The 23439-nt window shown below is 41.6% G+C and overlaps 1 protein-coding gene across 7 annotated transcripts in view; it reads right to left on the bottom strand.

Moving 5' to 3' along the window:
• The window catches only part of SPTAN1 (spectrin alpha, non-erythrocytic 1), a 68111-nt gene that overhangs the window by 1746 nt on the left and 42926 nt on the right, over positions 1-23439 (bottom strand). For 2 of the 7 annotated variants that reach the window (XM_044992795.1, XM_044992797.1), the window contains 27 exons: positions 22398-22489; positions 21126-21270; positions 20834-21015; positions 20546-20645; positions 20128-20325; positions 19857-20003; positions 19077-19180; positions 18750-18912; positions 18186-18200; positions 16212-16343; positions 15707-15844; positions 15257-15361; positions 14852-15060; positions 13534-13654; positions 12856-12977; positions 12069-12201; positions 11066-11164; positions 9816-9975; positions 9523-9599; positions 9147-9356; positions 7693-7989; positions 7053-7165; positions 6043-6060; positions 2990-3052; positions 1558-1612; positions 815-1011; positions 408-461 (listed from right to left, as the gene is read on the bottom strand). In XM_044992795.1, the coding sequence (XP_044848730.1) occupies positions 408-461; positions 815-1011; positions 1558-1612; positions 2990-3052; positions 6043-6060; positions 7053-7165; positions 7693-7989; positions 9147-9356; positions 9523-9599; positions 9816-9975; positions 11066-11164; positions 12069-12201; positions 12856-12977; positions 13534-13654; positions 14852-15060; positions 15257-15361; positions 15707-15844; positions 16212-16343; positions 18186-18200; positions 18750-18912; positions 19077-19180; positions 19857-20003; positions 20128-20325; positions 20546-20645; positions 20834-21015; positions 21126-21270; positions 22398-22489 (3449 nt within the window). The remainder of the gene's footprint in view (positions 1-407; positions 462-814; positions 1012-1557; positions 1613-2989; positions 3053-6042; positions 6061-7052; positions 7166-7692; positions 7990-9146; positions 9357-9522; positions 9600-9815; positions 9976-11065; positions 11165-12068; positions 12202-12855; positions 12978-13533; positions 13655-14851; positions 15061-15256; positions 15362-15706; positions 15845-16211; positions 16344-18185; positions 18201-18749; positions 18913-19076; positions 19181-19856; positions 20004-20127; positions 20326-20545; positions 20646-20833; positions 21016-21125; positions 21271-22397; positions 22490-23439) is intronic. The other 5 variants (XM_044992798.1, XM_044992800.1, XM_044992799.1 and 2 more) reach the window with 3 other exon arrangements.

Raw genomic sequence — 23439 nt, 5'->3', positions numbered from 1 at the left:
ATAGAAAAATATGAATCTTGAAACTTCATTAAGATAACTGGTTAAACTATACAGTGAACTGAAAACTGGAGTGACACTTTAGCCTGATGTTTTGAAGATGCTATTTGGAGTGAGTAAGTACCTTCATATTTAATACAGACAGCACACAGATTCTCTGGAGTCCTTCAGAAAGATCATAAACTGGCCACATCCCTTAGTGAGGAATTATTCCAGTTATTGCCAGCTGGCAGAGGTACAGCAGCCTGGCTCAGAACTGGCCCAAGAATCAGGGAGCTGCAAACAGTGGAAACTAGGTGCAGCTGAGAATCTAGACCATCAATTTTTGTGTAGCAATCATCTACATGTCAAGGATCTGAAGAATTCCTTTATGACCACTTTTCCAGGTTGCTGAGAACATGCATACTTACTTGAACATCATGCTGAACTCCTTCAGAGCCTCCTCAGTTACTCCAGTTGTATTTCTAAAAAGGAAGAAGCAACACTAGTGAACTGATCATGAAATTGCAGTGGTAGGTCACAGGCTAATCTCAGGCTGTTTGGTTTTCTGTCTGCCACCCCCTTGAATGGAGACACAGCATGCACCTGATTCAATTGCCACCCATTTCACTGAGAAATCACCAGGGCTAGCTGTAACCAGAACTATTTCTCAAATTGCAGTCTACCTAAAAAAAATGAACATACTGATATATACTACACAAAACAGTAAGTGGAAGAGGTTTATCCTGCTTGATTTGTACTGTCAGTCTCTCCCTAACTCACTTAAACCACATTAATCATTTCAGGGAATATCTTCCCAAATGAACGAACACTGTACCTAGCTTGAATTTGCTGTTCCAGGTTGTGTTGCATCCTCATCCCTAGTTGGTCAAGCTGGTCCCACTGCTGTGCCAGGCCTACAGTGCTGTGCTCTGTATATTTGTTGTCCAAAATAAGTGCTTCTTCCATAGCTGCTCCAAGGTCCTCAATCTTCTTTAGTTGACTCCTCATTGCCCGAATCTCCTGGTGCTTATGCTATTTGGAAAGAAAACAGAATGGAGCAAACATACCAGCGTACCAACATTTTACTGACTGAGCTAGAACACAGGCTCTCAACACCAAAGAGGTAGGAGGAAGCTATGGTGCAGCTGTTGGATAGTGATATATTTTGTAACACTAGATAAGGGAGATTCATCACATATGACTCAGATGGATTTGTAAGATGGGCTAATGTTCCAAGAAAGGTGTTTTTGCCTGTAAACCTTTCACAGCAGCTACAGCCTAATTCTCAAAACAGACCGTAGAACATTGCAAGGAAAGGTTTCAGATACTGGCTCCTCTGCCCAGACAGAAGGACTTAGAGATACTAATCAAGGGGGAACTAATTCAGGATTTTCTTTTAGTTTGTGCAATGCAGGTTAGATTAGATAATCAGAATGGTGTCTGTCTGGCCTCAAAATGTATGAATTAATTAAAGACCTACATATCAGTCATTAAAGGCATTCTCCCTCCCTCTCTCCCCCCTCATTCCTGAGCATCAATAGGAAACAGAAGTTTTAACAACAGGTGAGGTATGCTTACTTTAGTAGCTTCCAGCTGTGATTCTAGGGTTCCTGATTCCTCCACCATACAGGACCTAAACATAGAATCCCAGTGAGGGAGAGGCACTCTTCACATACAACAAAGGCCAGGGGGGAGGGGCTTGAAATTAATACCATCCTTTTAGGGTAAAATAATTTTTCCATAAACTTTATAACAAAACTTTTTCTGTCAAGCTTCTTCTGGCCATAAGCTTTTAAATTCAGACTGACCCTATATAAAGCAGAGGCTTTTAGAACCTGCTGCATGTAATTTCTTTATATAGTTAATTTCAAGCCCAAATTTCACAGGCTGTGATAAAAGTAGCCATTGGAAACACTTCATGCCAAATCCCCAAAGCACTCACCTTCTTACTGGACCTAGTGAAATTAGAAACCCAGTGCAAATGCCCTTTCCATCCCAAACTGTGCCCAACACACACACAAACTACAAGTGATTCACTAGAGACAAGCTTTGTTTGCCAATGAGACAGGAGCACTAGAGAGGCTTTACACAGAAAGCAAGTGTGAAAAACCTTTCGAGAACTACTGGCTTAATTTAAAGCCAACCTTGATGTAAGACAATCACCCTTGCAAGACAGAAAACCTCCACTACTTTATTACAGCTGGGTGAATGTTGCTTTCCGTATTCTCAGACTGTGACCTCTCACAGATGAGCACTTCTATGATGCTAATAGTTCAGAGCCACTCTGACACAGCCATTAAGTCATTTGAATTTTGAAATTGATAGTAGTCACGATTGTAAGTCAATTTTTAAAATGTTCACAGAGATGTATTCTTGGCATGCCAACAAGGGGCCCCCAAACACTGGTTTATAAAGGCACCCTTTTGCAGTTATGGTCTCCATGATTTTGTTCACAGGTACTAGCTGCATAAAGTCCCTTAAGTTGTTTTTGTTTCTTCAATTCTAAGCAATGTTAAGGCAGCAGTTTTTAGAGCCTCTGTCCTGTAACATTTACAGTGAAAGTTTACAACAGATGACCTGTGTACAAACAGCAAGTTGGATATTGTGCAGATGTGCTGTAATGTGTTTGTGCCCCTGGTAGAATTTAAATTCCTGGTGCTATGATTGTCTTCCCTCCCCCCACCAGACCCTTTCCTCCCAAAGGTCTCTTAATACTTCTTGGGAAGGGTTTTCAAGTGCTGAATCACTCTGTAGCAATGAAAATATGCCAAACATCTGGGGGTCTCTCACCACAGAGGGTTAAAGCTCAAAATCAAAGAGAATGAAGCACAGGCCCAGAACCTTGGGCAGGAAGCTGTGAACCAACAGTGGAAAGGCAAAAAATCAACAGGGAAACAAACCCCCAAGCATCTCACAGCAGTGAAAGTTAGTTAGTTGGAAAGAACACAAGCCTTTGGAATTAAGAGTGCATTTTAAAATCACAGTGAGGTAAGAAAATAAGAGGAAAAACCTTCCAGACAGATCATCCCCAACTTCATACTGATAGACACGAATGACACGACGATATGCTATGCTATTCAAAGAAAAGAAACCAAATGAATTCCAAAAAGAAAACAGGCAAGACAGGAAAGAACAGACCACAAGACCACAGCAACGGAACAAAACTCCAAGCCAGCACCACCTCACAGAGAATATCAAACAAGCAAATTACTTCAAGAAGTACCAGACTCAATGGCAGGTGCTGGTTGCGTACCAAAAAAAATCTAATTCTTTTAATATCTACCAAAGAGTTGCTGAGGTGAACAGAATCTCAGAGTTAATTTGAGCTACAAACTTCATTTAAAAACAGTATCAACCTGTGCAAATATGGCTGCTGTATGCTGATAAGAGAGTAGGACAACAATGTTGACCTTGAAAGTTCTACATACAGTACATTCTGCTTAATAGCAACCCCAATATTAACAGCAACCTTTTTTTGGGAACCAATCCCATCCCATTGAGTTTAATGTTAATGGGATTCAGATTTTGCCACTGGCATGCTGCTTATTAACAACATTTTTTGGAAAAACAGCCCCACCTACAGACAGGATGGTGAGGCTGCAGCCAGAGAAGGGAGTAGTGGGACATGCTGAGCACTAGCTCTGGGCAGGTTTGCAGCCTAGGAAGGAAGTGCTAGGTCATTTCTTCTTTGACTGCATCCCCACAAACCTGCCTAGAGCTGTTTCTCAGCACATCCCAGTGCTTCCTTCAGGGGCTGTGGCCCCACAATCTGCTTGTGCACAGGGACCGCTCAGGAGGTAAGTGGTTGCAGGCTGGGAGAGGAGGCTGTGGGCAGCGCAGTAACAGGAAAGAAAGCTGCAGCCTGCATGCTGGAACTGCATGGTACTTTCTCCCTGTGCTTCTCAAGCTGTGCCGTGCAAGGGGGCTACACTCAGGAAAGGAAGCACTGGGGACTGAGCCCCAACTCCCAGAGTGCAGGGAGAGATACAGTGCAGCGTTGTGGCCCCCAAGCATCCCTGCAGAATCTGAAAGCCCTGGCATTTAGGCTACAGTCCCTACTCACCCTGTCCCAGCACTTCTTTCCTTGGCTGCAGCCTCGCAAACATGCCTCTGCTTATTAGCAACTCCTGGATAATGGCAAATTTTTGCTGGCAACTGAAAGTTTGCTAATAAGCGGAATCTACTATACATGGTTATATGCCCTCTAGTGGAGAATGAATGAACATACACAATGCCCATTTTAATTAACTGCAGTTTTAATCCTCTCAGAGTTTTGCTAAAGATTAATGTTCCTCTGCACTTCTAATAATCAGTTAGACAATAGAGTAGGAGCATGGCAATTGTGAGCATGAACCCACTTTATTTAGTAAATGTCTCACCTCTCTATTAGTATTTTCTGAGACACCAGAACTCAGCCACAACACTACTTTTTAAAAACAGCAAAGATCCAGCACCCATACCAGCAAAATCTATTGGGTTCCACCAAGGTACAACTTCAAAAGCTAGGGTGTTCTCTCTCTTATCTGAGGGGAGATACTGTGAGACCAGAGATTCTTATCACTACAGAGCAAGTAAAAAGTTACCAGAGATAAACCCACAAAACATGAACAAGGTCCCTCTATTCTGTAGCACACTAGACAATATATATATATGCAGGGGCAACCTCCCAAGCTGTGACCCCCTCTCCTTTGTATAGGATTCCTTAATTATTTTAATATTAAATACATTTGACACTGCACCCAAATTTTAAAGTGTTCATTGTGCTGCAGATTTCTTTTTTTAATACTGAAAAAGCGTGTAACTGCATACAGAAGCTGTCCGGGGGAAAAGCTGGAGGTTTTGATAGCTGAGTTGGGGACAAGAAGCTGTTTTGGCATCCAGGAAGTCACTGGGGGTTTGCAACCAGAAAACAGTTAAGATTCTTGATGGTGGGAAGGGATCTCTCTTCTTCCCTCCTCTTTTGGGTAAATGCAAAACTAACTAAATATGGAGTTGAATTCCCTATTTCGTATCTCAGCAACTAGCTATCCCACTAACTGCCACTGTGCCCAACGAGAGATGTGTCAACCTCATTTTAGTAGAAAAGGCATAAGCAGTGAAATAGTTATATTGACATTAAGCTTCAGTTAAAATGCCATTGAGATGAATGCGTATTTTACACTTCAGGTTTTCAGCAGATTCAAGCAGAGGTCAGTGCATTGGTTTAGGTTTTCTTTGCAATCCTAAAGCTTACAGACTTTTTTTTTTTTTTAAAGTTAAAGCTCAACTTCTGGAGCACAGTTATGCAACAGAATAAAAAAGGACAAGTAGGTAGCCACATAACTGAATTACACATGGAAATGTGATTAAGGTATATGATTTTTAAAAAAAACTGTAGTGATGCTAATTACTGACCATCTTTAATAGGAGTCTACAAACAGGACCTTCTACTGAATACCCATAAAATGCAAATCTGGGCTATTCCATTCCTTTATTTTACTCTTTTTACAAGATTACATATATGTATATAGCAATACCCAGTCAAAGCCCTTCAGTTTTAAATGTTCTGAGAGCACTCTCAGAATATGTTCTTATTTTACCAAGTGTGATTCTGACTGTTGGGAAATTGAGAGGCTGGCTAGTGAGGACAAAAGGCTACAGATTATCTGATGAGATGTGGAAGCACACCCAATAAAGAGCATCACATCTTGCACATCCTTGTAAGCTGACTAGTGATAACTTTCTTAATATAACTGGTCACACAGAGTGTCCATTAATTCTCTCTTTTCTATTCTGAACCAGGAAAAATGGTATTCCTTCCTATGTGTTTATAGTTATCCATATCAATGTCCTGTTACCCGTGACTCTCTTTGTGAGGCATTCTTGCTTGGGGGGGAGGGGGGGAGAGGGAGGGGGGAAGAGAATGGGTAAGTATCTCATGCACATCCCAGGCACGGCTTGCATTGCCCAAATAGAATGACTTTTAATACAACTTTCACAAGCAAAGCAATGACAGGAGAAAGCACACACAAGACAGGAGAGGATCCCACATCAAGCTTTTGGGAAATAAAATTCAATACTAACCCATCTAGCAGATACGTCCTGTAGCACAGGAGGGTCCAAGTATCAGGCAGCAGGACAGAGAGAGAGGTGGGGGGGGAACACGTTAACAAATTAAAACCATATTTATACTTCACACTTTTTGCAAAACCATCTAGGTGATGATTTTCTATAAATGCAGAAAGATTTACTATCAAAGGATTACATGAAAAACACCCTCAGCTTAACTCGCCTCTTCTGAACCAGAGCGCGCACTTACTAGAATTGACAGTATTTGATGGCGGTGTATTTGAGTATGCTCAAGTCAGACACAGTTGTGCTGTACAAATATATTGATCTCCTTGCAATTCTGAAACACTGAAATTATTTTTCATTTCTAGAGAGGCTGCTGACCCTTGCTGCCGCTCCCTAATCATGGGTATTACTAGTACATTGGATAGGAGCTTGCAAAGTGATCTTAAAGACTGTGGAAACTCTTTAGAGAAGTAGGGGAAACCCCCTCTCTGGAACATTTAAACCTGGACTGTACAAAACACTAGAAAATATACCTTAGGGAATAATCTTATGGTTTGACACAGGATAACAGAATTTTCCCCTTTCTAATTTCTATCATAATACAGAGTAGGTAATAAGACAGTATTGGCTTTTTCTTCAGTTCTGTTCTCAGTATTTAGTATTCTCCTTGAACTATAGAGTCCAGCTTTGGAGCTACCAGATAACCATTAGGGCTTGTATGTATATACAATTACCCTGGGAAAGTGAATTCAGGAGCAGACACATTTTTTAAAATAGTCTTGAATCAGAGACACCATTAGCTGCCAGCTCCAGCCCCAACTCCCAAACTCAGAAGGTGATCTTGCACTCAGCAAATCTGTGCCTCAGCAGCAGACACCTAAAACCCAATTGATCAAAAAAGGAAGCATGGATAAGATGCACAATGTGAAGAATAATTAACAATCTCTTCTCAATGGGACACAAATGATTCTCTTAGAGGAGCTGTCCCTAAGGAATTTCCCAGTTAAGACAGACTGTACCTGGTCTCCTGAATCCATTGGTGGAAAGCATTAGCATGCTGAGCAAACTCCTGGCGCAATTTGTCATTTTCCTCCTGTCTTCGCTGCTCCTTCTGCAGCTCTAACTCACGTTCCTGAGAAAGAAGGGAAGTCACTTTACACCGAGAAAGAACATGGCATCTTATCAGCCACTGAAATACAGAAACCGAGCCAGCTCAGCCCAAGACTGAGGGCCTGTAGGTCTCTTGCCTGACTGCTCCACTAGTCTAACTATGATAGCCAATATTCCTACAGAAATCTTGAATCAGCATTGAAGTGAGCCTTGCAATCATAATACTAAAACATGACAGGTCATAAGGAACACAGTATCTCATAGCTACAAGTGGGGGATCATTACTTGTTTTGGTGTCTTTCAGGAAGAATGGAATGGGAGGAGGGGTAGGGGTCATGAAGTAGCAACCCAAATATATGGATAATGGAGGATTTTGGGAGGCACTAGCCCACAGAATTCCTTTCAGAAAAATTTTTGTGCTACCAGATGAAGATGTTTCCATTTGTAATGTTCTATTGATGAATAAGAGCACTGATTATCTGGAGGGACAGTGTCCAAGGAAGAATTCAGAAGCAGAGTGGCAATGGGAAGAACCTTGTTCCGATTTACCTTGATGATCTTCTGCAGGTTCCTCCAGGTCTCTTCAAGAGCCTCCATAGTGAACCAAGTGTATGGGTTGGAGGCTACACGGAAGCTCTTGATCTGGCGATCGAGCTCAGCTAGCTGGTTGAAGTCAGCCTGGGCGGAACTTAGTGAGGAGCGGAAAGCATCATGAGCCTCTCGCAGTGCCTTGATCTCCTCCAGTGAGTTACACCGCACAGGGTCAGTCAAGTCCTCCTCTGCATTCTCAAACCAACTGTTAAAGGCAGATGCCTTCTTTGCAAAAGTCAGGAACAGATCCTCAACCTCAGAGAGAGAAGACAATCTAGGTATTCACTTAGGCAATAACCCAGATAGAATATATTCAAGCAGGAGGACCTGGTATTAAGAACATGTAATAAACAACACATAATTTGCACCTGTCACTCCTTTCTTGCAAGGCAGAGAACTAACCATAAGCACTATCTGTAAAATGGGGATAGTGCTATTCCTCCCCATGACATCTCCCCTAAGACAGCCCAAGAGGCCCATCTCACCCACAGCTCTTAGGGGCAAGGCCAGACCTTTCCAGGAAGCAAAAGCTGTCTCTGGCCTCCAACGAGGCAGCTGTAGTGGCAGCTGGGGAGACAGCAATACATTTCGAGACTTGGGAGCCATCTTAGAGAACTTCTTTTTAAAAAACCCAAACAATTGCAAATCAGCTCCCTGCTCACTTCTGTCTAGGGAAAGTGGGTATTTTTCAGTGGTGGACATGTTGAAGGGAGGGGCACTTTGGGGACAGCAACAGTAGAGCAGGTTGGCTAGACAAGCTGTAAAGGGACAGTTGGGAGAGGTCAGGGGAACCAGGAAACAAAATTTTATTCAAGTTTTGCACTTGGTGGGTGTGGGGTCTTTCTTGTATATTTGGACTGTAAACTCTTCAGGACAGGGGCTGTCATTTGTACAGTACCGAATACTAGGCCCTGATCCTGATCCGAGCCTCTAGGTGCTACTGTAAAGTAAATTATTAACAAAAACAAACGGGAAATAGAGGCATAAAGGAGGAAGTAATTTGTTCAAGAACACATAGCCAGTAGCAGAGTTTGAACTGGAACCCAGAACTCTAGACTCCCAGTCCCCTTGCAGTGACCACTTAACAATACTGCATCCCTAGCTAAGCGTTTTCTCAAAAATACAACATAGCAGAAAATGTGTCCTCAACAAATTGTATTTTAGTTAAATAACTACAATTAAGATATACAAGTTGCACACAGTGTAGAAGGCTGGTCCTTTAAAACAACTCCACTGTCAATAAGTTTTCCATGAAGGCTTCTCACAAGAAAGCATTTGGTGTATGACAACTAATTGTGTTTTTACACAGCTTGTATATCGAGATTTTAAATCAATGCTGTGCACAACTGTCAAGCTTTATAGTGTTCCAGACTATTAAAGAGAAGAGATGGTTCCCAGGTCTGTGCTCTCACCTTTCTGAAGTGCTCCTGAGCCTCCAGCAGTTTCTTCTTCCTAGCAGCAGAATTAGCCAGCAGCTGGTTCCAGCGTTTCATCAAAGAAGCATGCCGGACCTCGATGGCCTTTGACTGGATGTGTTTGGCTGCCAGCAACTGATCTTTCAGTGCAGTAATGTTTGCGATTCCTTCCTGCTGGAAAGCCTGGAGACCAGCATCAAAAGTTTCCTGCAGCATTAAAAAGGAAGAGACTAATGTAGATTAACTATCATTATGGATGATGTAGACATTATTTTAGGAAAATGCAAAAATAAATGCCAGGACTTCCAATATTCATCGGTCTGATGAGCATTAAGCTCCGTTGCTTCTCTGGCTCAAAGCACCTTGCACTGACCTGTTTGGTGAGGAGTGTTTGCACAGAGGAGAGATCCCGTCCATAGTCATCAGTCTTCAGACTGTTTTCCTTCTCACCTGGATAATGAAGCAGAGACTAAATATAAACACCCACATTCCTTCTTCCTAAATTTGGGGAAGGGATATCACTGCTCAGCAAATCAATGGCTCAGACTACCACCCACATCCGCTTAGTAAAACAAAGTTAGTCAGAAACCATTTTCCGTTCAAGAAGGGCTGCCGTTTTCAGTCACCTGCTTTGTCAATGCACCCATATTTCAATGCAGCACATACCTATCCAAGACTCCACGACGTCGGCTTTCCAGTTGAACTGGAGGAAGGCAGAATTCTCATCTAGTTTGGCCTTCCTTTGAGCTGCCGCCTTCTCCAGATCTGACACCTTGCCCCTCAGGCCTTTTATCTTTGCAGTTATGTTCTCCTCATGATGATTGTTCTGTGGAATAGGAGAAAACAGTTTAGTTCCTATGTGACTTAATTATCTTCTACACACCACTGGAGGAAATCTAGTCCTGTTCACCAAATTAGGAAGAAATACACTTAAAACATATAGGCATCTGAAGGACTCCTTGGGATACTTATGAAAATTCCTAAAATGGATACCAAGGCTGAGGACAACAGAAGCAATTAAGACTAGTGTCCTCAAAGGAACTGAAGGGAGTTAGCCGCTCAAATCCCATTCTGAGTTTGGTGCCTAGCTCCCCTTAGATTGCTTTGACAATCTCAAACAAGAAACACTAGCACATGACTAATAAAATAAATCCTGCACATTAACTCACAAGGCAGCCCGCTAGCTCTAACAACATGGGAACAGACCACCTTGATTCACTATTTATTTAGGGGTTCTTCATTTGGTGAAGAAGATGGCCTCATTCTACCTTAAATGTGTGTCCCAAATGTGAGAGAAATCAGGAATGCAAACAACAATTTACTCCTGTTTTTTTCTGTATTGCTAGACTATTAAGGCTTTCTGGGAAGTGAATATACAGATAGAAAACAAAAGCATGGGATGGATAACAGCCATTTTAGGTCTTTCGGAGAAAATTCCAATTCAATTTATGTTTCACAAAGATCTTACTGACTAGATGAGAAGTATTCAAAATAATGGGAAAAGGTATCATGGTACACAAATGGGTGCATCAGAGGCTCTAAGCATAAAAGACAGGAATTCTTGGTCTGGTCTAGCACAGACCCATGCATAAGGAATCGATTGGGATGGCTGTCTCTGGGAAAGAGAAGTTAAGTGACTTGTCCAAGACTTCCAACAAGTCAGCAACAGAGCCAGAATTAAAACTAAGGAGCTTCTGTTATCAGTCCACCATGCTGCTCTCTCTGTAGTATTTAAAATCAATTATATGCCAAATGTCCTGTTATTGTGGCTATACAGAACATTGACATGTAGACGGTGTTTAGTTTTCATTTTTTAAACATACTTGCAGCTCAGTTTAAGAGAACAGTGAATCCATGTTGACATGCTGACACTTTAAAGAACGTTCAAGGCATTTTTCTTACCAGGTTACACTCACCTTCTTAATGAGGTCCTCTCCATTAGCACAAACATCATTCACTCTGTCCTTGTGGACAGTGAAGTCAGTTTCAAATGCTTCATGCTTTTTCAGCAAGCCCTGCAGGGAAAGCATGTTCACAAGTCACTTTCCTACATCATTTAACTTCTCAAGATGACTGCTTATAAAACAAGGATGAAAATAAAAGCAAAACAACATTATTATAATATGCCTGCAACACATCAATCAGTGCAATACTCACCATTACAATTATTAGTTAGTTTTAGCTAATGCACATTCTGGCTATTTGTTGGGGTGTGCAAGGGAGGAGAGAGAGGAAGAATGGTTGGGTATAGTCCTGGATATAGTCCTTAAATATAATGTTACGTCAGTTTTCTTTCACCTTTATCCAAGGAGAGAGAAGGTCTTCTCTATGAAGTCCACTAGAGACTTCACTATGCAAATATAATTTACCTGGAAAGCATTTAGATCCTGATCCTGCAAAAACACGCATGCTTAATAGTAAGCATATAGTCAGTATATGTGCATGTAAGTGTTTGCAGGACCAGAGTCTTAACACACTGATGGAGGGATGGGAAGGGGGTAATTAAAAAAAAAAAAGATGGATTAGAAAGAGATTCTGTTGCTTCGTGCTGCTGTTGAGACTCTTCTTCATTGCAGTTTCTCACTGCAACTCAGAAGGGGGGGGGGAAACCTTTAAGCCATTTTTACACAATTCTGGGGTTGCTTTGCATCAGTCTAGTCCTCCAGCACAAATAAAAGCAGTCTGCTTTAATTAGCGCTGCCTATGCCAAAGGCCCATATCCACAAGACCCTTCTAAATACCGGAGAAAAATCTTTTGAATCGTTTTTATAAGGATCATCAATATTTTATAATATACTTCTTTAAAATGAACAAAATGTCTGACTTAAAAAATAACAAAAAGGATATTTTAAATTCTAACCATACATATTATAAATAGCTTGTAAAGGAGAGAACCAGAACAGTACAGCTTTTGCTTACTTGGATAGCAGCAAGTGTGTCTCCATAGTCCTCACTGGCTACCAGGGTCATTTTCTCATTGATCCAGGCTTCCTCCTCTTCCACATTTGCTACAAACTGCTGATACTCCAGAGACTCCTCTAGACGTTGGCCACTGTAAGAGGAATGAGAGGAAGTGGGGGAGGGAAATCACTGGTTACATTCTGTACATTGAACTAGGACGTGGAAGCAGAACTACTACTAAATGTAGGTGTAGTAGAGGTCAAGACAGGTGAAAGGATGGCCTGCTCACTACCACCAACCCTAAAATGTGATAATTTTACACTAACCTCTTTCCTTCAGAAGCTGAAAATGACCCCACTGTGACACTGCCAGCTCTAGATCTACCCTAAATCTACTATGTAATTCACCAGGCCATTTCACAGTCCTTGCATATCTGGAAATTATGTACTCCCCCCGCTCGCCACCACAGTCTCTATTCAGGAGAGCACAGCATGGTGGGAATAACAATGTCAAGCGTCTAGCCTCCAAATGAAGAAGGAATAAATGCCCCCAAAAGTTTAGATTGTGTTCGACTAAAGGAAAACACAAAACTGAAGTTAGTACTGAGGAGCATTTACGAATGACCCCCTTTTCACCTCTCCCCTCAGGCATGGCCTCAGTAGAATGCACTATTAGCATTTATTTATTTTTTTTTTTGCACGGATATTGCTGATGACCTGAATCAAAAGATTGCAAGATTTGGCTGCTACTCGTCCCTATATGTTTCATTCATACTTCCTGGTGTAGAAAAATGATTCTCACTCACCGAGCTGCTGCCAACTGCTTTAACTCCTTCCAGTGGTCTACAAACTGAGCTAGCCTCTGCTGTATCTCCTCCTTTCCAATCGTGTTATCATCTGACAGTTTTTTACCAGTGTCTAACACACCCTGTGAAGCAGACAAAGCGCACATCAGTATTCTCAGTGTTTTCAATTTTCAACAGCAGTGCTGCTTTCTCCTCACCATTTATCTGCACTCCTTAAAACTCCCCAGTTTTGGGTCATTTTCTTTCATAAACGTACCCTTTTTTCTTCTTTCCTCCAGTTCACGTGTTTTTTGTGGATTTAGAATCAAGGTGAGAAGTGCTACTGTCTGAAGAGGAAGGAACTTCCTGTCACTTTAATTTAAAATACTCCATATCTTTGGTTAGTCATGCCCTTCTTTAGGAGCATGAGGGAAGTCTGATTTCCTTTGTGATCTGCAGAAACATCTCAGGCTGCACAGATCTAAACCAGTGATGCTTATAATTGATTTGTGATCCAGATCATATAAATGTTAAAAATCTGTAACTTGACTATACAGAGTACTACACTTTCTATCATGACTGGTTATTTTCCTCATCCAAATGTTTGCCTGTAACCCACACAGTTTGCGTTGGAAACAACACAGCAGTACCTGTCACGGAACAACTCTTTATCTGACAGGGTTTTGTTTTTTTTTTAACCTGGATGGCAGGTTCGTGAGCAGCCAATTCTGCTTCCAGACGTTTGTGTTTCTTTCTTAGGTTCTGCACTCCAGTTAGGTCTCTGCCATAGTCCTCTGAGCTAACCAGCAGCTTCTTCTCCCTGAGTCCCAGAGAAGAAAAGGGGGAAGAGGGGGATGAGTAAAGTTTATACCTTTAAAGGTCAAACTAGACAGATATAACAGCAGTCATTGCAAACTTGACTCTTAACAGCGCTAACAGGAATGAACATTAGCTCCTTTTGTATGTTTCGCATTCCAGGACTGGAGCTTATGGCAAATTATTACATATATTTAAAGAGGTAAATACAAAGATTTTAATGGGGTCCTCTGTTTTTAGCATTTGATGGCCTTTCAGCTACTTTGTAATAATACAGAGAATCCAAGGCAGAAAAATCAATATAAATAACGGGGACGTTCCCGACAACCCAGCACTACGAGCGCCTTTGAAGCAGTAAGCCATGCACCTGACTTATAAATGTTAGTCAAAAGGATTCAGCTCCCAGCAGTTTGACTAGCACAGTTTCAAAGAGGGGACAGGGGGCTCCCTCTATATATGTATACTACAGAAATATCCACTCCTTCCCTCCTTTCAAAGCTTGAAAGTAACTTTAATTCTCCAGTTTTGATCATTTCTATTTGGCTAACCTCTACATATTGATGGAGTGGAAACTAGCACAGTTCTTATTTCCTTGATTATAAACTAGTCATACCAATAATACCAGGATTCATACGGACATCTCTGGAAAGCATTTTTCCTTAACTGCTATCACAGGCCAAAATAGTAAAACTAAAAACTGCTTTCAGCAGTCTCATAAATGCCTTTTTGAAAGAAATTTCAAATTGACAGAGGCAGAGTTTAAAAGATACACGATTCATAGGATTTTTACCACAAGATTATAGTCAAACCTCAAGTTTTTCCTAGCACTGAACATGCTTTCTGAAGCCTGCCCATTGATATCTGTAGAGATTAAGACCAAGCCCACGCTAGAGTTGAAGCCACTTCTGCATGCTTCCCCAAGCACCATGGGCAAGGATGTGTGTGTCTTTGTAACTGTGTTATAAAACTATACTATAGATTATCTGGACAAGATGGCATACACCTGACGAGTGGGTAGGTAGTCTATGACATAGTTAGATTAACATGGTTCTTGGGGAAATCATCTTTTTCCTCAATGACATGGTAAATTGTGCTATGAACACTATTCAACAGCTGCATTGAAATACGGTTGTTGATAGCATGGCTATAATATGGACATGGCCTCAGACAATGCTACATCTAGAACTTCTGAAGTACATACTTGATCCAGGACTCCTCATCGTCCATATCCCGGAAGAACTGATGCAAGCGGTGGGACTCATTCAGATTTGCACGGCGGGCAGCTGCCATGCTCTTGATCCGCTGGAAGCGCCCATTAATAGTGTCTCGCTTGTCCTTTACCTGGGAGGTGTCAAAAGCGCTGCTGGTCATCAAGCTGTCAGCCTGGCCATTCAGGTCCTTCAGGCGATCCTGGAATCATAAGCAAGAAGTGTGTGAAGAACAAAAATCTCGATTTTTGAGCATGTAGTCTCAGCACAAGATCTTCTCTTCATATTCATGATGTACACACAGAGAAATGTATTTCTACAGGTTTAAACTTTATGGCATGTTGCTATGGAATTCTCTGATTACTATAATTTCTCTTCCTGTTAGCAGAGGTGCTTACCTCATGGGCAGATATGTCGGCTTCCAGGAGTTGGTGTTTCTTCAGCAGGTTATTTACAGATGCCAGGTCTTTTCCATAGTCTTCAGATGCAAGCAGAGCCTCCACCTGGAAAAGGAAGAATACAATTACATATTGAAGTTTAACTAAGAACTGCAAGTGTAATGCTCTTACTTGTGCAGGTGACTGGTTGTCTCCTCCAATTGTCCCCAATGCAAGTTAAGTTTGTGAACTTTGTCTCCCTGCTTGTCTCAGACATGGAAGATTTTATGCAAGCACGTTTCCTGCCAACATCAGTGTAGGCAATGACAAGCATAGAAACTTCCCAAACACTTGTTTTTTATTCTCTTAAGAATTTTTTGGAGCACATCACATATCAGCAAAGGGAACTAGTATCACAGAAACTGCAGTCCCTTCAGAGTGCATAATCCCCAATCCAGGGTAGTCAGGTACCTCTGACAGCCAAAAGTCAAAATCCTTGATTCCAGTATTGAAATTCTGCTGTTTGTTGGCTTCCTTCAGCTTCTGACTCTTCTCTGCTGATTTCTGCACCAGGAACTGCCACTGGTCATCCAGAGCAGCTAAACGTGCCTGTTACAAAAAGGAGAAAATAAACGCTCAGAAGCAAAACAAAATCCCTAATAAATGTAGCAAAGGAACACACTGTACACATTTGGTTGCTGCTTCTACAACTATAGATTATGCAGTTATTCATGCGATCTAGGAAAATTCTCCATTGTCTGCCTCTCCATTTCACTTTTACATTCTGACAGAAGAATCAGAAAACATTACTAATTTCAAAGCAAAAATGGGACAAAACATACTGCATAGTTAAACAAGGACTTTAAAAAAAATGCTTCTACAAAAGAAAGTGGTTTTCCTCATTCTAACAAAATATAACTATAGAATCAGTTGAAGGCTACATGGTCATTAACTATCCTATATGTGCTGCACCTACCTTCACTGCATCCTCACTGCCGGCACATGCTCCCCGATCAATGAGAGAATTCCCCATGTCAATGACTCCACGGATCCGGTCTGCATTGGCATGAAGTTCAGCTTCAAAGGCCTGGTGTTTCTGGTGTTTGCTCTGAATGCAGCAAAAACAAAGCTGTTAAGGACTGGACATGGGGCTCCCAAATTATTCTCATGGATTGAGAAGAGAATGCAAGCATGGTCTGCATAGACAGGGTTAGAAGGAAGCGAGTTTGTGTGTAGTCTAATCTGGGGAAATACTTAATGCCTTATGTAAAATCATGAAAATCCAAATCTCTCTGTAGGCATTTACATCACATTCACCACTTGCTCTCTCAGTCTTACTAAGTGAGCATTAGGCTGTTTTTGAACCAGCATGTCTACCTGTGATTGGACATTTACACTAATGTTCCTATATCAGCATCTCTCTCCTGCATTTTAAAGGGGGCTGAAACACATTTCTAACGTTAAGTCTTGCTATTCTCCAAATATGGATTTCTGGTTTACATGACACCACCGCTAAAATACACTGACTGTTTGTATGTACCCTGAACATGGTGGCTGCTCCACACTGATCAGTTCTAGAGGTTTATGACTTTTCCCATCCAAATACATGGGTCAGGAGGGAAAAGTCCTCACCCCAACCTGCACCTTTTATGCAGTTTTCATATGAGAAGATATTGAGTCACCATATGACTCAATTATGTGGTAAAACAATGAGTTAAACATAGTTAGCAACTCAAAACTATTTAAGAAACAACGCTTAGCTGTTTGTTGAAATTTGTCTGGCACCATGAGAACAACAGGAGCCACAGGAAGGGAGTGAATAAGCAGTTTTCTTTCATATACACGCATACACCCACCATAAGCATAAACAATGGAACAATAACGACAAAACAGTATTTGCAAGTATCAACTCCACATGCTAGTAACACTGGACAAATACATTGTCCTGAGGGAGGATGGAAAGGAAGGTGATGGTTAGAGTAAAAAATAAAACAAGAAAAATGCTACAGTACTGTTATGAAAAATTCTGCATGGCCTGCTTATTCTGAAAACTGCTATTGCTGAAGGTTGTGATTATACTGTATACCAGCTAAACTCCACCCATTTCTTGGCATATAAATTAATTATGCTGGAGAATGAAAAAAGCTTCTCATAGTACAAAATGTCAATCTATTACCACCAAACAAATTCACACTCTAGGGCAATGACAGATGACATTTTTGTTTGAGTAGCCAATATATAGACAGTGCAACCTCCAGGGCCAGAAAGACAAACACTGCTTCCTTCACTTGTGCCCCTCCCTCCTTACCCTAGTCACTTCTGTCCTCTTTCTAATTCTTCTCCTCCTTGGATTCTTACCACTCCTATCAGCCTTCCACAGATACTCTCAGTTCTGCAGTCTTCCCTCTACTTCTTCCACAAACTTCTATCCCTGCAAACTGTGGGCAATGTGGATCTCCCACTTTCACTGATACCCATCCTTCAGAAATTTTGACTCCAGACACAAGTGAGTGGAACTGACATCACATGGCCATGGGTTAATCACCACAGCTCTAGGTCCAGCAGGAATGAGGACAAGACATGTCCAGTAGCCACATATTTAAAAAAGGAGGATGACAACCCATATTTTTGATTCCTTATGAACCACCCCTTAAACAATTAATACCGCACCACAAATTAAACAGATCATGCAGAACACATCTGCAAAACAAATACGTAAGTAGATGGTGTTTAAGAGGCATTAACTAAACAAAAAAGCAACATCCAAAAACACTGAGGCCTATGGTAACATCTGTTTCGAGGTCAATGAATATTAGAAAATGGAAAAGAAACTGGATGAATTAATGGATGGAGCAACAGACTGAACACAACCAGACTTTGTGCTCACATATAATCTATACAGAGGAACAAACACCTACCATGGCCAGTCCAACCAAACTACAAAACTTACCAGCAGTTTGGAAAGCTACAAAACAGATCAAGAAGAGAAGAGTTCAGTGCAGTCATACTGATCCACATATCAGTATTAAAAACACAGGAAATCACTTAAAGAGTTGTTCTTTAATAATGAAAAATAGATGAAGATCTGCAACTTAGGACAGTAAGTGGGAGTGGGACACAAGAGACATTTATAAAAGATAAATTCTTATTTTATCATCTAGTTGTTGGGGAGAGGAGGGGATAGGATGTCTTATCAAATTTACACTGGAGCATAACTGCCTAGGGATTTATGTGAATTCTGGCAGCATATTTATGAGGATATTACATATTTTATTAAAAAATAATTACTGCCTTCTATTTCGGTCCTTTCTCTATGCATATTGCATGTCTCCATAATGAAAGGATTGCTTTATTTACATTTTCTCCCCTTTAGAAGGTTAATTCCAAACAATTTGTTATCCCTTTAACACAGAATTGGAATTTTTCCTGTGCACATCCTGTTATCAGCAACAGGATAGCCACATGGAATTAAACTTTCACTCCATTTGACTTTCTTGGTCAAATAATTATTCACCTGGATGTTTGTGGGATCCTTATAGGATTCATCACTTGCAGTTTGGAGTTTTTCACTGATCCAAGCCTCTATTTCATCAACATCACGGCTGAATTGCTGGAGGGTCTGAGATTCTCCCAGTTTAGACCTCTTCTCAATCATCTGAGCTTTCAAACGACGCCACCTGTACATAATCAGAGATATGGTTCATACTCACCAGTACCTATAAGAACAGGCATGAAGTAGAAGACTATGTACCATCATAAAAGCTATATATTGGCTCTAAACAATTTCCTTCTTTTCAGAAGGTATCCACAGCTGATCTAACAATGAAATTAGCACACCAACCTGTCCAGAACTTCATTGCGTCTGTTAGAAATGACCCCTTTAGCATAGTGGTCAGCAGAAATCAGTTGGTCAGCAAACGATTGCAGGGCAGCAATCTTTTCTTCCTGTTCAAAACAAAAGGACACAAGTTGGGTGTATTCAGATACTGCAAAAAAACAAAAAGCCACTGTTAAGAGTTGTGTCAGAACTAGAGTAGGGCATCCCTTTGAAAGAAGGCTGGTATCTTGTTAATGAGTCTAAGGAAATCAGACCTATGTCAAGATGAGCAGAACTCCACTTAAGAGCAAGTGGGAGATCCTGCAGATCAGACATTGAAAAGAAAATTCTTTTGGCCTCTGTCAGAATGACAGAGGAATTTCTCTCAGGATCAGAAAGGGCTCTTCCAGGATTTAGAGTATGTGGAGAAACACTGATTTTTTTTTCCAGTGTAAGGCTTTCCAATACAAACCATTAAATCACTTACTCTTTTCACAAGAAATATGCTGTACTGTGATTCATGCTGCCCTAGTTAGGTAAATACCTATTATTTTATTGCATCATGTTCGTAACCAATCAATAACAAACCCCTTATTATCTGCAGTGATAGTAGCTATTTCTCAGCTTTGTAACCAGTTTCTAACCTGCTAAATCTTTAGAACAAATCTTTATAGGGTTCTAAACTTTAGAGTCACATCACCAACATCAGATCTATCATATCCTGCTGACCTTAAAAGAAGTTTTCAGGAGCTGAATGTAAAATAAAATACAACAGCTGTCACCCACTTTGGATACATCCCTCACCTGGACATTGATTGCTTTATCAAAGTCTTCATGTTTCTTGATGAGAGCCTCCACACTGTCTAAGGAGTCTCCTTTATCTTCTGTGTTCAGGAAAGCCTCCCGGGCAGCCATCCAGTTTTCTGCTTGTTCACAGTCCCGATGAAACAGCTAAGGAGAAGGAACACAGGTAGGAGAAGACTAACCAGTGAGTACTGCCCACTGGTGGCAGTGAAAGAAAAAAAGTTTCCTTAAGAAAGCATACTATTAAAAAAAACAAAAGACAGCAAAGTACCTGTAGTTCTAGACACTGGTCCAGCATCATTCTACGCTGGACCCAGGCTTTCTCCAAGTCTGCCCGTTCTTGATCTAGAATATCCAGTTTCTCCTTGATCTCTGGGCTGGCATAGTGTCCACGAGCCAAAAGTTGTTGCCCAAACTGCTCAAATGCCTGGAAAGTGCCAGCCCTGGCATCTATTTCAGTGCGATGTTCCTGTAAGGAAGGAGGGGGGAGAAGGGGGAGAAAAGAGGTTTAATAACTAGAAGCAGAATGCTAAACTGCAGGGAAAGACGTTCTCAGTCTCATCTTGGAAACATACATGGGGAGTCTCAAAAAAACACTGTTGAACTGGTTTACCAACAGAGTACATAAAACTGATTTTAACAGCGAATGTTCATACCTACAGAAAAATGCAGAGGGCTCTTCCACATACCTGGTGTCTCTCCAATAAAGCCTCAGCTCCAGTCACATCCTTTGCCAGTTCATCTGAGGACACCAGTCCCCGGATTCCATTGATCCAAGACATGAGGTCCCTGTAACCATAAAAGCAACCAAAAAATGGGGTTGTGTTTTTTTGTTTGTTTGCAGCAAGTCTGATTAGGGACATGAGTTATCTTTCACCACTCCAACAAATATTCAGTCTAAGTCATATACTACATGTACTTAAATTAACAACTAAACTAACAGTGGGGCCCAGGAATTTGATCAGTTTAGTTTTTACCTGAAGTCACTGAGGAAACGCTGCAGGTCATGAGAATCCCCAAGCTTCTCTTTACGCTGGTCGGCACGTTTCCCCAGGCTATTCCAGGCCTGGTTCAGTTCAGTACATTTTTCTTGGAGGTCTTCAGCAGATTCTGGGTGTGACTGAATCAGGCGCTCGGCAGTCTCACCTAAAGAGTTCACCTGGCAATAAAGGAGGAGGAGTAAGAAGAAAGGCAGGAACCTCTTTTGCAGTACCATCATTACTGCTACAGAAAGCAAGTAACCCATGTGTTCTGGTCTCTTGGTCTGACCTTGTCTCCAAGAGCTGCCAAATCTCTCTCAAAGCCTTCATGCTTTCGCTGCAGGGCCTGCACACTGGCCAGGTCATGTCCATAGTTGTCTGTATTTAATGCCTGATTCTTTTCTTCAATCCATTCCTTTGTTTCATCAGCATCTCTGGTTGGGGAAAAAGGAAAAACACAAATGAAGGACATACTAGAGTTTCATCAAACTCCAGGCAGCCTGTTTCCATAAGGTCTTAAGTATCTAATACTTCCAATTTTTTTAATTGTCTGTTTTAAAGTGGAAGTTAAACTCTCAGAGGTAAGAAAGAATATTCGTATCATTAAAAAAAAAAATCAGAATTTTTGGTGCCCTTCAATAATAAGCTTTCCTCTGACAATCTCAAGACTTAATAAATCAAGCTTCAGATTACACCTGTGAGACAGTGTGAATTCTCAAGATCATGAAGGCAATCTCTGGCAGAGCTAGGAAACAAATCTAGGATCTCCTAATTCTCACACTCCTGTGCTGTAACCATCAGAGAAACTTTCCTCTCTCTAGCGAATGCAGACAAAGAATACAAAGAGTTCTTGTTGGACCTGGATTAAGATATTCATTCCTTTTCAGGAATGAATGTAGCAGGAGAAATTAATGACAATTGTGGAAGAGGTTGGGGCAAAACGTTGGCATCTGTTGGGCTGACAGCATCTTAGCCGCAGAAGTAAGAATGGTGCTGGTGGCGGTAAATGCAGACAAAGCAGAAGCAGTGATACACAAATGTTTAGAAGCCTATCAGCTGTGACAAATAACTGAAGGGAGAAGCTGCACCTGTGTGTGGTAGCCAGCTGGCAAAGGGATGGAGAAGAGAGAAGAGAAAGCTCATGATAGCAGTTCTAGAGAGAGAAAGGGCACAGCATGGTGGGAGCACGGCAACCCCTTTAAAGAATATCACTGATCTGAAGATAAAGGTTTAAGGCAGAATCCTACATTTGGCTTCCATACTGATAGTGACACGCTAGTATCACAAGATGCCTCTGTCAGCAATAAAACTAAGGCGGCCAATTTTTTAATTAAAAATTTTAATGCAAATACAGACTAGAGAACTGCTCCTCACCATAGACCCAGTCCAACTTCCACTGAAGCAAATGGAAAACATCAATGGGTATTTGACAAGGCCCTGTATGAGCTGGTGTTTGTTCTCTTAAAATTAAATGTTTTTACATTAAACCGAGAATAAAAATTGCACGTAAAAACTACCACTACAACATTATGTGATGTACCTGAGGCAGTGCGCTCCTTACCTGTGAAATCTCTGGACTTCATGGGCACTGCCCAGCAGCTGGCTTCGCTCCTCTGCCATCTGCTGCAGAGATCTCCAGCGCTCATTTAGTTCCTGAAAGGGAAAAATGGAAATGAAGCCTCAGCACTGCACCTGATGTTGACAGGTTAAAAATGTTATGTATTTATTTCTTGTTTAAAAGAGAAAGCTTCGTTACTCCAGGTCATACTAAATGACAAAAAAGAGTTACCTTTTCCGTAACTGGTGTTCTTCAAGATGTGTTGCTCATGTCCATTCCATATTAGGTGTGTGCGCTCACCACATGCACCGGTGCCGGAATTTTTTCCCTCAGCAGTATCCGTATGGGACTGGCTCTGGCACCCCCTGGAGTGGCGCCTGCATGGCATGGTATAAGGGGCACCCCCAGCTCCCCTCACCCTCAGTTCCTTCTTGCCAGAAACTTCAACAGTGGGGAAGGAGGGCAGGCCATGGAATCTCAAAGAACACCAGTTACAGAAAAAGTAACTGTCTTTTCTTCTTCGAGTTCTTGCTCATGTCCATTCCATATTAGGTGACTTCAAAGCAGTACCCCTGGAGGTGGGTAGGAGTTCATGGACATGTAGATTGCAACACAGCTCTGCCGAACCCAGCGTTGTCCCTGGCCTGCTGAGTGACGGCATAATGAGCGGTAAACGTGTGGACAGAGGACCAAGTTGCGGCTCTACAGATGTCCTGGATAGGGATGTGTGTGCCAGGAAGGATGCCAAAGACACCTGCGCTCTCATCCAGTGGGCTTTGACAATTGGTGGAACCCCCGCCAGGTCATAATGGGTCCTTATGCACGAGGTGATCCAATTGGAAATCTTCTGTGAGGACACCGGATGACCCTTCATCCGATCAGCTGTAGCAATGAAGAGTTGCATAGATTTACGGAAAGGCTTGGTACGTTCTAAATAAAAAGCTACGGCCCTCTGGACATCCAGGGAGTAGCTGCTGACAGGCTCAAGAGTGTGCCAAACCAATGTTGGCAAGGCCACGCCGGGGCTATCATGATAACCTGCGCC

The sequence above is a fragment of the Mauremys mutica genome, chromosome 18 (assembly GCF_020497125.1).
Source record: "Mauremys mutica isolate MM-2020 ecotype Southern chromosome 18, ASM2049712v1, whole genome shotgun sequence".
Classification (NCBI taxonomy): Eukaryota; Metazoa; Chordata; order Testudines; family Geoemydidae; genus Mauremys; species Mauremys mutica.
Note: the sequence above shows the minus strand (reverse complement) of the source record. Positions and strands in the feature narration are given on the sequence as shown.